The sequence below is a fragment of the Sander vitreus genome, chromosome 15, assembly GCF_031162955.1.
Source record: "Sander vitreus isolate 19-12246 chromosome 15, sanVit1, whole genome shotgun sequence".
NCBI classification, from domain to species: Eukaryota; Metazoa; Chordata; class Actinopteri; order Perciformes; family Percidae; genus Sander; species Sander vitreus.
This window is the reverse complement of record NC_135869.1, coordinates 7,729,129-7,744,448: the sequence shown is the minus strand read 5'-3', so window position 1 is coordinate 7,744,448 and position 15,320 is coordinate 7,729,129. Positions and strand designations below refer to the sequence as shown.

Below are 15,320 nucleotides of genomic sequence, written 5' to 3'. Positions count from 1 at the left end.
ATGGCCACAAGAAGAACATCTAGGAACTTTTCTCTCCCAATGATGTGGCTTTAAAAACTATGTAAAAAAAAAAAAAGTGATTGAGATTGTTTTGGCTGAACTGACTGGTGTCTCAGTTTCTAAGTTGTTTCTATAGTTATTATTATAATAAAATAATTATCAATATATTTATTAATTATATATATATATATATATTAATTATACAATAAGTATTAATTATAAATATATATATAAACCTATAGTTTAGATTAGCTGAGGTGCATACAGTGTTGCTAGATTTGACTGACACTAAATATCCCAATCAGAGCAAAATAAAAAGTAGCTTAATTGTTTTTTATTTGCACTTGGAAGAGGATTTTCTTATCTTTCACTGTTTACATAATACACGAAGCTAGCTCGCAAAATCACTAAATGTAGCATAGTACTTATCAGCCTTTTTGGGTTTGCCCTGTGGTGTTCAGAAGGAATTTGGCCTCTGAAAGCTTCCCCATGATGTAAAGAGTAAAAGAATAAAAATAAAGCATCCCAAGGCACCTCTGGTCTTCTGTTTCATTAGTATAAGTTCATATAAATTCAAAACCATGCAACAATCATTAAAAAAAATAATCTTCCCATTGTTACATTACATATAGAAAGTATTCACTTAAAGGAACAAATATATATATATATTTTTTTTACTATGACTGAATAATAACCTGCTTCATCCTTAACTAAAATGACATTTGTTGGTCAGTCACTGCATGTCAAGCCCCTGAACTCAGCACCGTGACAGTCTCCATCATACTAATTAGAGGAGGTGTAGCCTAATCTTCCATCAGGTTAAATTACCCAAATGATCCCAAACACTCTTTTTACCCACCCAGTGTAATAAAAAAGTAGCTTGATAGTGGTTGCGTGTGTTTAAGATGTGTGCAGCAGCTGCAGGAAAACGAACATGGAGAAAACAAAAGACTCAAGACTCAAGTTGCATGTTGCTCCATGACTGTGGCTGCACCCATCAGCAAACATGACCCCAGGACAGCAGTACTGATCACTGAGTCATCATGTCACTTTAAATACGCAGATCACTTCCCCTGAGAAGTCTGTTTGACAGTGCATGATTACTGGATGTGTTAGCGCCACAGGCTTTGTAATCTGAGGGCACGGTTAAGTAAATTATAGCACAATGCTCTCATTGTGAATTGTAGGCCTACAATGGAATCGGTGTTTCACTGAAAACACTCTGACATCATGGATATTGACATGACAGCTGAAATGATTAGCTGCAGTTAGTCTGATCATTGATTAATCAGATTAAGGCGCCTCAGACAGAGGGTGACTACAGGAGCAGCAGCCATGGGCAGTATGAGAAAGATAAGGGACTGTTGTTATTTATTTAAAGTGCCACCGGAGGAGTTGTGGGACCTTTAGGATAAAAAGACTTGACCCTCCTCTCGCCAGTAATAATCTTTCTATGACCCTCCACAATGATTTGAAAAAGTAGCATGACCCTCCCCTTATGTGCTAGTTTTCACTTAGCAAAGATGTACAGATGTAATTAGATTTTTTACAGCCATAACATGCATGAGTTAATCTCTGCATTCTCATTTTACACATCACACTCCTCTGTTATGGTGTGGTGGCCATTTCAATAGATTTAGTCACTAACATTGTTGTAGAAACACAATAAGCATGGAAACTAAATGCACACTTCATGCATTACTGCATTACTTCAAATACTAAGTTACTCCTCTAGTAAACTAGTATTCACATGAAATAAAACAATAAAACATTGAGACCATTCAGCAAAGGACAATGGGAAATAACAATTCAACACTGGTTGCTATGGACTTGTCACTAGGCTTCGTCATTGTATATTTTAGCACATAGGTAAAGCTGCCGAAGCGGAACATTATATTCCAAATCATTTATGTTTATTTTTAAAGCAGATTTTAAATTACATTGTAACAATTTAACAATTTGCCCTTTTGAAATCCAATCACAGCGGCTGTCTTGGAACACAATAGACAGACGCTTAAATTCAACTAAAATGTAACAGTGAACAATCAGTGTTGGACCTACAGTCTGTTGAGATGCCTCTCCAAACTCACCATAAAACGTTAAGACATGTTGAGAAAAAAGATCCGTATTTTGCCGTAATCCAATGACACGGAAAAAACGTAATCCACAGTGATCAGTAGATCCACAAAAAGGTAAATGACACGGTGTATCCAGCAAGGCCTATACGAGCGTCACATTCACCAGCCAGCTCCAAACAGGTGAACGAGGCCTCTCCACTTTGCCGTTTAAACAAAGTGGAATAAACATATAAAAGTCCAAATCTACAAAAAACCCGCAATCAATTAGTAAGCTGACATCACATGTATATACATGGCATTTAGGAAACCTTTATTGCAACGTTGGCACGGCAAGATGTCCACACTAGTGCAACAGTAAATTTTGTTTTTTGCGTGTGCTCCCTTTGCCCCCCAGCAAACTCATGGGTCAGACCCATCTGGTAGCTAAGGAGGGCAGAGACTAAGAACTACATAAAAAAATATGCACCAAACAAGCCACTTTGAAATGTTGCTATTTTCATGAATACAAAAGTTGGGTGACCCCCCCCCTCTTAGACGAAAAAATATTGGGTGACCCTCCCCTCAACAAAGAATAAAAAGACATGACCCTCCCCTATTTTCCTCCGGTTTTAACATTAAAGCATGTAAAGATGTCCTAGTACAAACACAAGCTAAACTAAGATGAACATGTTAAACATTATACCTGCTAAACAGTATGTCAGCATGTTAGCATTGTCATTGTGTTAGCATTCTGATGCATAGTAAAGTACGTCCCATAGCTGGAATCAAGTAACAAATATATATTTTCAGAACTTTCCATTTAGTCCTATGGCTTCGCTCGCTTTCCTCCAAGCCCTTTCCTTTGTTGTTCTGTGTCTGTAAAGTACTGACGTTCAGTCATAGAGCTGCAGATGCCCCCAGACAGTGAAAATAAATTGGTCCTCCATTTCTCATTATCTGTGACGTCAAAGGCTTTCGTGCCACAGCGTCACACAAATTCTTACAAAGATTATTTTTTTGGGCATTTTAGGCATTTAATTGACAACACAGCTGAAGACATGAAAGTCGACAGAGAGGGGGAATGACATGCAGCAAAGGGCCACAGGTCGGAGTCAAACCTGTGGCCCGCTGCGTCGAGGAGTAAACTTCTATATATGGGCGTCCGCTCTACCAACTGAGACAAACATTTCAACGCTTTGCATTGACTTTGTATGAAATTGCGCCGTGCAAAAAATTTGCTTTGCGTTTAGTCTGAACACGCCTTTAGTCTTGTTATCAAATCATTCTTGTCTTTATCAAAACAGGTAAAAATGTATAAGTAGATTTATTAGTTGTCATTTACACTCAGTTGCCAGTTTATTAGGTACACATCACTAAAGCTAACAAAGTCTAATGTGTGTTTGTTTTTGGCAAACACACATTTTTTTTATGTTTTTATGGTGGATCGGAATGCACATTTAGGGCCTTAATAACCTGTGAGGTGCAACACTTCTCTGGAAAATGTTTGGCTCTTTTACTCTTTTGTCTCTGTTTTTAAAAAAAATTATTATTAATTATTTGTCATACATCTTCTCACGTGGTTAATCTAGCTCAAAATCATTTTCTGGTGCTGTGTGGAGTTTGCCAACACGACTTCTAACTTTAGCATACCTATCCATGTACCCATAGTCCCATGTGTATTTACAGTGAAGCCAATTTCCTTGTTGTGCTGTTTAACTGGCAGATCCAGTTTGCTTGTGAATAGGTCATGTGTATTCCTATTCCTGGAAGAGAAGCACGTCTTTGACCAAAAGCAATCCCTCTAAAAATCCCCATAACAATTACGTTGAGCATGTAGAGTATCTGCTTCCAAAAATAATTCACAGCTATGTTGAGTGTATCTCAGATGCTTTTTTAATGGATATATATATATATATATATATATAGTAGGGCTGTCAATCAATTAAAAAAAATAATCTAATTAATTACATACTCTGTGATTAATTAATCAAAATTAATCGCATACATAATTAACGATGCCCGAAGAAAGAAAAAAAAGAAAAGAAAAGAAAAAGGGTACTACACAACAGTTGGTGACATTAAAGAACGGCTAATAACTAATAACTAATTTCAGTAGTAAATTGCTGTTGAACCATCAGATGGGAAAAGGACATTTACAATAACTTCAAACGCACCATGAGGCTGTAGTTTACCAGTTTCATTGAACGCACCGTCTGTGTTGTTTCTCCGACGGCAGCTGCAGATTGTTACATCCCGGTGTTGAATCCTCTACAGTAAAACGCAGTCAAACTTGACACCGTTTAGCGTTAGCTGTCAGCATTTTAACGTGTTTAATCCAGCTACTAGCTAGCGGTAGGCTAACGTTAGCTGCTGTCGAGTATAGTGTTAACTAGCGTCATGTGCAGCGGTGTTTGTGTTTCAGAGCATCAGAGAGAAGCGCAGACATATCAGTGGCACCAGATTTCGGTAGCCAGGGTTGGCAGGAAGAAGATTTTTAAAAGTAAATGTTCCAATTAATGATCCAGGCAGAACATTCTCGTCTCCCTCCTTCATTTTACAGTCCAATGGTGGCTAGAATGGCTCCGGGTCAAACGTCAACATGGAATGGATTAATCGTTATGTTTTTCTCAGATTAATTAATCGAAATTAACGGGTTATTTTGATAGCCATTATATATATATATATATATACACTGTTTATATAGAAACAGGACCTCTTTAGAATGAGGTTTGTTATTGTGTTAATGTGTTATTGTTATTGAATCAAAGTAGATTTAATCAACAGGACTTTAATGTCAAAGTGAAAACAGATCAGATTTGAATTACAAATATAAAATACAAAATAAATATGTATTCATCCTGAATCACTGGTGACGTTGGGTTTTTAAGTCACACATGGAACTCTCCTGTGTGCATTCAACAGGTTTCAATTGTTTTTAGTGTAGATACACCTGTAGGCCCAACTTTTGGTGGATCAGACAAAGAACTCAACAAACTCACAAAGCTAGTGCTTGTCAGCAATGTTTTTATTATGGCATCAATGTGCAAAAATGTTGATAAGCAACACACCTGGTTGAGATCACTGCAAGCCTCAGAATGGATACAAGAACATCCCAGTCCCAGTACAGTCCAATCAATCAGTTAGAAATGAAGAGTCACAGTGGGCTTTTTACTTTTGATGCTTCCTGTCCGGTCCCTGTGACTCAGCCTGACATATTCACTATTTTTGGACACTTTTGGGTCTTCTCAGAGCTTTAAAAAAGAGGCTTTTAAAAACTCTCACTTGAGAAACACGCCCAGAGATCACAGTAAACCATGACATTTGACCTTTATGATGTTGACAGTTTCTGCTGATTCCCATTTCTTCCCAAACAATCACAACCTGTACCGGAATCCGCATATGGCTCATTCCCTCTCTAAAACCTGGTGCTGTTTGACCAGTTTGCAGAAAGTCAGTGTTGATAGATGGAGGTCAACGGTGAATCAGCTGCCTCACCTTCAGCAACTGAAACAGAAATAACTTCCGTGTGCAGGGTTGAAATTCTGGTTCTGTCTGTCATTTTCTTTTAGGTTTGAGCTTTTCTCCAAGTTTTTACTTACAGTCAGGTCCATAAATATTGGGACATCGACACAATTCTAATCTTTTTGGCTCTATACACCACCACAATGGAGTTGAAATGAAACGAAGATGTGCTTTAACTGCAGACTTTCAGCTTTAATTTGAGGGTATTTACATCCAAATCAGGTGAACGGTGTAGGAATTACAACAGTTTGTATATGTGCCTCCCACTTTCTAAGGGACCAAAAGTAATGGGACAGATTAACAATCATAAATCAAACTTTCACTTTTTAATACTTGGTTGCAAATCCTTTGCATTCAATTACAGCCTGAAGTCTGGAACGCATAGACATCACCAGACGCTGGGTTTCATCCCTGGTGATGCTCTGCCAGGCCTCTACTGCAACTGTCTTCAGTTCCTGCTTGTTCTTGGGGCATTTTCCTTCAGTTTTGTTCTCAGCAAGTGAAATGCATGCTCAATCGGATTCAGGTCAGGTGATTGACTTGGCCATTGCATAACATTCCACTTCTTTCCCTTAAAAAACTCTTTGGTTGCTTTCGCAGTATGCTTCGGGTCATTGTCCATCTGCACTGTGAAGCGCCGTCCAATGAGTTCTGAAGCATTTGGCTGAATATGAGCAGATAATATTGCCCGAAACACTTCAGAATTCATCCTGCTGCTTTTGTCAGCAGTCACATCATCAATAAATACAAGAGAACCAGTTCCATTGGCAGCCATACATGCCCACGCCATGACATTACCACCACCATACTTCACTGATGAGGTGGTATGCTTTGGATCATGAGCAGTTCCTTTCCTTCTCCATACTCTTCTCTTCCCATCACTCTGGTACAAGTTGATCTTTGTCTCATCTGTCCATAGGATGTTGTTCCAGAAATGTGAAGGCTTTTTTAGATGTTGAGTCAAACTCTAATCCGGCCTTCCTGTTTTTGAGGCTCACCAATGGTTTACATCTTGTAGTGAACCCTCTGTATTCACTGGTGAAGTCTTCTCTTGATTGTTGACTTTGACACACATACACCTACCTCCTGGAGAGTGTTCTTGATCTGGCCAACTGTTGTGAAGGGTGTTTTCTTCACCAGGGAAAGTATTCTTCGGTCATCCACCACAGTTGTTTCCCGTGGTCTTCCGGGTCTTTTGGTGTTGCTGAGCTCACCGGTGCGTTCTTCCTTTTTAAGAATGTTCCAAACAGTTGATTTGGCCACACCTAATGTTTTTGCTATCTCTCTGATGGGTTTGTTTAGATTTTTCAGCCTAATGATGGCTTGCTTTACTGATAGTGACAGCTCTTTGGATCTCATATTGAGAGTTGACAGCAACAGATTCCAAATGTAAATAGCACACTTGAAATGAACTCTGGACCTTTTATCTGCTCCTTGTAAATGGGATAATGAGGGAATAACACACACCTGGCCATGGAACAGCTGAGCAGCCAACTGTCCCATTACTTTTGGTCCCTTAAAAAGTGGGAGGCACATATACAAACTGTTGTAATTCCTACACCGTTCACCTGATTTGGATGTAAATACCCTCAAATTAAAGCTGAAAGTCTGCAGTTAAAGCACATCTTGTTCGTTTCATTTCAACTCCATTGTGGTGGTGTATAGAGCCAAAAAGATTAGAATTGTGTCGATGTCCCAATATTTATGGACCTGACTGTATATTTCATCACTGTTGTTTACAAACCTTTAAAGCCCCTGAACATTTTCTTTCAAATCTAGTAATTATCTTTAATATAAAAAAACACCCTGAAGTATTATTTATTAAAAGTAGGGCTGTCAATCGATTAAAAAATGTAATCTAATTAATTACATACTCTGTGATTAATTAATCGAAATTAATCGCATACATAATTAATGGTGCCTGAAGAAAGTAAAAAAAGAAAAGAAAAGAAAAAGGGTACTAAACAACAGTTGGTGGCATTAAAGAACGGCTTGTTTATTGCTAAGGCCATATGGTCAAAATGAAATGATTTGATAATAATGTATAACAATAACAATAACTAATTTAAGTAGTAAATTGCTGTTGAACCATCAGATGGGAAAAGGACATTTACAATAACTTCAAATGCACCACGAGGCTGTAGTTGACCAGTTTCATTTCTGTGTTGTTTCTCCTATGACAGCTGCAGATTGTTACATCCCGGTGTTGAATCCTCTACAGTAAAACACAGTCAAACCTTACACCGTTTAGCGTTAGCTGTCAGCATTTTAACGTGTTTAATCCAGCTACTAGCTAGCGGTAGGCTAACGTTAGCTGCTGTCGAGTATAGTGTTAACTAGCGTCATGTGCAGCGGTATTTGTGTTTCAGAGCATCAGAACCACATCTACTGCAGTCAGATTCAAACAAAAGCACTGACGCATTGACTGGAACTCCTCAAGTGCTTTAAACAGTGGCTGAAGAAGTATTTCTTTACTTCAGTAAAAGTATTGATATAGTAATGTAAAAAAAACTATTACAGGTAACAGTCCTTCATTCAAAGTCCTATATAAAAAGTCAGTAAAATGCAGATAAAGTATCAGCAGTAAAATTACATAAGTTTTCTTGGCGCCATGCAGTAAAAGTAGTGAAGTGTCTCTGTCTGTGACTGATATCTAATTCTATACGACATTATTAGATATTAATACTGAAGCATCAACTTGAGAGCAGCATGTTACTGTTGTAGCTGCTCCAGGTGGAGCTACTTTAAAAACTTTATCTAAAGTTAGTTTGGTCCAGTGGTTCCCAACCTAGGGCTCGGGCCACTCCAAAGGGTCACCAGACAAATGTGAGGGTCGTCGTTAATGGAAGATTAGAGGAGAAATGTCTCTTTGACTGAGACACAACACTGATTTTTATAAGAGCTCACAAGTCAGAACGTTTGTAACAATTCATTGCATTTTATACATTTATTTTTTTATGTTTTTAGTTACTACAGATGTGAAATAAATGTAAAAAAACATTTTCCTGTGAATGTACAAGTGGACTAGAACTATAACGTGGCATTAAATAAAAATACATAATAAGAACACTTGTGTGAATGTAGTAACTGTAGCCTAGAGAGCACAGTTTGATATCCAGTTAAACAGGTGGTTTGCAGTGAGGGGTTGGGCGAGTCTTTTGACAGGTAATGTTTGTGTTACTTTGTGGGAGGTATAGAGAGAGAGAGGGGTAGGGGGAAGGGCACAAGAAGATTATTTAATGCCGGAGTAGATCTGATGGCATGTATTTACAGTTATGGCTCTCTACAAGGTGATTGGTGCGGTGGCTCTGCTGACTCTCCTGACACAAGGTAAGGACCCTCCTCACTGCACACACCTGAACCAATCATGTTTGAGATCTCCTGAGTGGAAGCACACTGAGGAGGAAGTCAAATATTGTAATTAATTAGTTGAAGTTAGTAAGTAGTGAAGTAAAATGAGTGCAAGTCCTGTATTCAAAATACTACTTTTGTAGTAACTAAAGAGTACTTAAGGATCAAAAACCCACCAACTCTGTGATCCTGTCACACTGAGTGCACGTTAATGATTCAAAGTATGCATGATTAAAAGGCATCCCATGTTTATCTATACAGCACATTTCTGACACACAGGCAAGCACAAGGTGCTTTATTATATAACTAAATAAGACCATTTATAAAATAAAATCAGTAGAAGCACGGTAGATTAAAAGAATTTAAGAAGTGCAAAAGATGTAAAATGTATGAAAGTGATCAAATTTAGGAGTGTCCAGGTCAAGTAAATTCTCTAAAACTCTTTTAAAGGCCAAAGGTTATCGTGTCTGTTTATAATGTTTCTAGGAGGTCAAAACAACCAAAGAAATTAATCTGTTATAAAGTCATAAAAACGGACACAGCCTCACAGTATCATCATAGAAATCATGGATTTAACGGGTAGTCTTTTTTTATTTTATACAATTTTCTTTGAGGTCTGCCTTAAAATTCACATGCATTTTAATAATTCAATTCTATGTTTAGTGTAAAAAAAAAAAGAATTACGTTTCTGCAGTTTAAAGATGGAAGACTGTGTGTAATGTGGGAATAATTTAGTCCACATCACGCCTGTGAATTATCTGTTGATTGACAGACCATCTTGATGAAGCAGATGAGACATGTATTGCATGCTCTTCCACCTTCAATAGATTTTAATACGTTTTAAGTTGTTGCAGAGCTGAGATTTTTAAGTCTGCCGTATGCTGTTGTAACCTACTCGATTTGACAGACACTCAAGGACTCACAAGGACAACTGACCTGTTTGATAGAGTACAGCATCACAAACTGGTTCAGGGAGTTCTGTGGTCGCCACAGGTTTCTTTCTAGCTTGACATCGTCATACTCAGATTCTAGTCAGAATATGAGTCTGATACTGCTTCATTGGGCTGCGATTATGGGGTGTGTTTCAACCAAACCAGGAAAGAAAATGCCTCTGCACTCAATTGGATAGACCTACAACCAATCAGATCAACAGAGTGTGACCTATGTCTTCTTAGCGACCATCGGGGCCAGCTGATAAATAAAAAATCAAACTTTTGCCGAATCCCGTAGGATGGCAAAAACATCTTTCCGATCGACAAATGCCGTGATCGCGGTTCTCTGTCCATCTTTTAAAATGAATGCGCTGTCGATATCTTCTATAACAGACACGATGGCGGAATCTGCACATCTCAATTCTCCAGTGGTAGCCATCTTTGTTGTAAACGAATTCAACCCAAGCGCTCTTTGGTGACGTGGTTGATTACGTTACTGTTGATCATCTGTCCATCGTCGTATGAAGCCCGCCTTGACAATTTGATTGGTCCAAAAAGTTCTGGTACGAACATAGTTGCTCCACAACGGATCAAGTCCAGACCAAACTTCCCGTCCTCAAATGTTGTGAATGTGGCTAAGTTCGGCTGGCATCCAGGCTAGTTTCTTTCATCACTGCTCAGAGGAATGTGTGCTGCAGGGTTTCAGGTTACACACGTTAAGTCCCTGATTGCAACACTTTTACTGAGGAAAAGAAGAACATCTGTGTTAGTCATCCATCACAGCAAATACTTTATGCTGCTGTATGTAGGAAAGATGTGATTTAGTGATACGTTCACTTACTGTTGAAGTGTAGGCCATCATGCATGGTTATTTATAATTTATATTATACAATTATTTTTCGCAGGCTTGGTAGTAGTCTTATAGAGTAAACTGAACTTCATGTGTAAAATGAGTCTAGTGCCCCTTTAACTTCTGCTGCTGGGATGTTTTAACAAAGCATCCTCGGAGACTGGAGAAATAACAGTAGTAGTGGTAATATGATGAGCAGCAGTAACTGCAGTAGAAGTATAAGCATACAGCATCATTTTGGGATTGTCGTGTTGTAAACTGCCCGTCAGTGATCATCAGATTGTCGGTGCAGACACAGTTACTAAACATTCACCCCTTGCCTGTCATCACACAATGTGGCAGTTGCACAAATAAAAAGACATGCTTTGAGAGAAAAATGTCCCGTGTCTGTCAAACCAGTTTGATGAGACAGCAGACAGCACGGAACCATGCTAATCTGTTACTGCAAAACAAGATATGTACAGTATGTAAAACATGTGGCTGTTGGAAGAGAAAGACATGCACTGTATGTCAACACCACTCCCTCATAAACAACAGCATACTTAGTGTTTGTCTCATGCTAGCAATACTTTTGACATACTTTTTAAAATTGTTAACACTATAAGTGTTGTCACGTTTACATATTTCCAATGATAGGGTTAGAGACAGTTCATTATGTAAGATTAAGACTGGGTGGGGTTGTACTGGAACTTTTTTCTGTTTGTTTTTTTTACCCCACAATGAACTTTAATTTTATAAGGTACAGTAAAACATATTGCACATTTAAAAAAACACATAAAAAGTTTCATATGAATGAGATATACAGTATACACTCACCTAAAGGATTATTAGGAACACCTGTTAAATTTCTCGTTAATGCAATTATCTAATCAACCAATCACATGGCATCTGCTTCAATGCATTTAGGGGTGTGGTCCAGGTCTAGACAATCTCCTGAACTCCAAACTGAATGTCAGAATGGGAAAGAAAGGTGAACTAAGCAATTTTGAGTGTGGCATGGTTGTTGGTGTCAGACGGGCTGGTCTGAGTATTTCACAATCTGCTCAGTTGCTGTGATTTTCACGCACAACCATTTCTAGGGTTTACAAAGAATGGTCTGAAAAAGGAAAAACATCCAGTATGCGGCAGTCCTGTGGGCGAAAATGTCTTGTTGATGCTAGAGGTCAGAGGAGAATGGGCCGAGTGATTCAAGCTGATAGAAGATCAACTTTGACTCAAATAACCACTCGTTACAACCCAGGTTTGCAGCAAAGCATTTGTGAAGCCACAACACGCACAACCTTGAGGGGGATGGGCTACACCAGCAGAAGACCCCACCGGGTACCACTCATCTCCACTAAAAATAGAGAAATGAGGCTACAATGTGCATGAACTCACCAAAATTGGACAGTTGAAGACTGAAAGAATGTTGCCTGGTCTGATGAGTCTCGATTTCTGTTGAGACATTCAGATGGTAGAGTCAGAATTTGGGGTAAACAGAATGAGAACCTGGATCCGTCATGCCTTGTTACCACTGGGCAGGCTGCTGGTGGTGGTGGGGGTGTATATATATATATATATATGAAAATGAACAATAACATTTAGATATTGAATAAAATAAATAAATAATCAAATCAAGATTAACATGTGATAAAAAGTATAGGTTGTCTTGTGAGTCCCACAAAGTTTATGGAAGCGATTCTGAATGGGTGCGTGCCCCTTTAAGTACTCTGACAGTTTTTAGTCAAAGAAAAATAAATAATTTCCACATAGTTCTATCTTGTATAGTCACAGTACCAAAAGCAAATGAAAGACGTCTTCACGACAAAGAAAAAATATTAGTTTGAATGACTTTGGTTATAATTTTTTATTTCTATGGTTACCAATGATCACATTAGGCATCAGTAAATATAAATACGTTTGAAATGTGATTTTGTGTTTGTTTCCTACTTTTCAGAGTCTCACTCACAACTAGGTGGTAAGTCAGTTTTATGCACACTTCTTTACTTTCACCTGGCTGTCAACATGTTGGACTTTAGTTGGTTTTTTTTTATATCTTCATGGTTGTTAGTATTTGCTGTCAAACCCAGTAAAAGCAATGAAATGTGTAGAAATTGAAATAAGAATAGTTTCTCCTCTGTTACTTAGAACTGTTGGATTAGAAACACCTGAGAGCATCCCAGGATCATAATCCTCAACCAACAGTTAAAGTTTATAATCCAGCAGTGCTCAGTGGTAATCCAGGGAGAGGGGAGTATTGCTCACTGTGTTCTTATTGTCTGTCTCTCTGCAGTGTGCGGTATAACTCCGCTCAACACCAGGATTGTTGGAGGACAGAACGCCCCTCCAGGGTAACTGGCCCTGGCAAGCCAGCCTGCAAACATCTGGGAGCCACTTCTGTGGAGGATCCCTCATTAACAGTCAATGGGTGGTGACTGCTGCTCACTGCTTCTCAAGGTAAGCACTAAGGGGCAGATTCTCTTAGTCGGTGGTTTTTGTGTTTGCTTTACTGCTCTGCTCTTAACTTCTTTGCACTGTTTTGTTTCTCTTTAGAATCCCAGCCAAACTGACTGTGTCTCTGGGTCTCCAGAGTCTAAAGGGACCCAACCCCAATGGGGTGTCTCGGACGGTAACAAAGGTCATCAAACATCCTAACTATAACTCCAGAACTAATGACAACGACATCTGCCTCCTGCAGCTCTCCTCACCGGTGACTTTCACAAAATTCATCGTTCCTGTCTGCCTGGCAGCTCCAGGCAGCACCTTCTTCAGCGGCGTTAGCGCCTGGGTGACCGGCTGGGGCACCATTGGATTTGGAGGTGGGTCAGAAAGCAGCTAGGTTACATTTATTTATTTCAATACAATGGTGACAACAACTGAGTTTACTCAGACATTTAAATGCAAAAATGAGTACCACCTTCCTTTACCCGTAGAGCAACAACACAGAGTTTTAGAAGTATCATTAAGTTTACACTACTACACTACACCCTACGATACAAAGGATAAATTGCTGCAAAGAGTCTCTGCAGTAAAGGGTTTGTTCTGGTGATGGTGCTCGAGGAAAGGTCAACTTACCTGTGGAGTTTTCTTGGTTAAGTTTAAAAGTTAAGTTTCTCACCAAATCACACTGTGTGTCTCCTTTAGGTCTAACAAAGTGTTGATTGTGTTATCTTCATAAAAAGTAAAGAAGCCGATTTTGAGAAAATCATTTCAAATTGTTTTCATCCATCTTCGGTTGCAATCTGTCTTCTTCTTCATTGTCTTTGTTGGTGCACGTAGCTACACCTGGCCCCTGTTGAACTTTTAACTCCTGAATGTACCTTTAATGGGCAAAGACATGGTGCTTTAGATTCATAGACCTACTGATGTAGTAATCAAGCACTTTATTTACTGTATTTGTTTCTCTTTAGTTCCCCTTCCTCCCCCAGGAAACCTAATGGAGGTGAATGTGCCAATCGTGGGGAACAGGGAGTGTAACTGTGCCTATGGTGTGGGCTCAATCACAAACAACATGATCTGCGCCGGGTTACGTGCTGGAGGGAAGGACTCCTGTCAGGTAAACATCTTTACGCCTGTGTTGGTGTCAGATTTAATCTCCTGCCAAGATTTCCCTCCTAAATGTTTCTCTTCTTAAAGGGGGATTCAGGTGGTCCGCTAGTGAGCAAGCAGGGCAGCCGCTGGATCCTGGAGGGAATCGTAAGTTTTGGATATGGTTGTGCCAGGCCTAAATTCCCAGGAGTCTACACCAGAGTGTCCCAGTATCAGTCCTGGATCAACAGCCAGATCACTAGCAGCCAGCCGGGCTTTGTCACCTTCACGTCCACTGGAACTAACAGTGACCTCAGCATCAGATGTGCTGGTCTGCCATGATTATTTGTCATTGACATAAAGTGTCACCCTAAACTGACACAGAGGAGGATGCATTTATGATTACTTTGCAGATAGATTCAAACTAACTTTATGTCAGGGAAGGCTTTAACACATGCAATGAAATGAAACCTACAGAAGCATATTTTGGAGGTCTGAAGAACACAGTAACTTTGATCAGCTTGTCCATCATCTACCTCAGAGAGCTACTGTACCATTATGTTTATATCTATATGAAGCAGTTTATGTACACAAACTGTATTTTCTGCACTTTAAATGGATATTTCTTTGGTTTGAACGCTTAATGCAATTGTAAGTCTTGCCAAGTCTTGTAAATGGGAAGTCCTTTCTTTTCGCTTGATTCTGTGGCATTTTCCTTTATGCTGTGAGCAAATGCACATGAACAGCACATGAATATTGATGTCTTGGTTAATATTTACATAATTAAAGACACTGAGAGAAAATATTTGTGTGTTTTCCTTGGTACATACCCTATATATATATATATATAGATAGATAGATAGATAGATAGATAGATAGATAGATAGAGAGATAGAGAGAGAGAGAGAGAGAGAGAGAGAGAGAGAGAGAGAGAGAGAGAGATAGTTTAATATCAGGAACTCAAACTGAAACTTAAATAAGCAGTGAACAATCTTGCCGTAAACTTAAAACTAAATAAAAACAACATCCTTTAAGAAAAACTAAACTGAGTCTTGTTAAAAAATTAAATGAAATAAAAATGAAGGTAAACTCTTTTCATTA

At 38.8% G+C, this 15,320-nt stretch overlaps 1 protein-coding gene and 1 long non-coding RNA gene across 2 annotated transcripts; one reads left to right on the top strand and one right to left on the bottom strand.

The window, feature by feature from the left end:
* The first annotated feature begins 8,839 nt into the window (after positions 1-8,839).
* LOC144529684 (serine protease 33-like) lies at positions 8,840-15,022 on the top strand. Its single transcript, XM_078268922.1, is given in 7 exon segments — positions 8,840-8,909; positions 12,649-12,669; positions 12,985-13,040; positions 13,042-13,148; positions 13,245-13,510; positions 14,102-14,247; positions 14,328-15,022. Coding segments are annotated over 7 exon segments (885 nt in total). The 5' UTR covers positions 8,840-8,854; the 3' UTR covers positions 14,562-15,022.
* LOC144529686 (uncharacterized) lies at positions 9,483-12,849 on the bottom strand. Its single transcript, XR_013503040.1, has 2 exons — positions 10,704-12,849; positions 9,483-10,604 (listed from the first exon to the last, which is right to left on the bottom strand). It is a non-coding gene; the product is annotated as an uncharacterized LOC144529686 (long non-coding RNA).
* Positions 15,023-15,320: the final 298 nt, after the last annotated feature.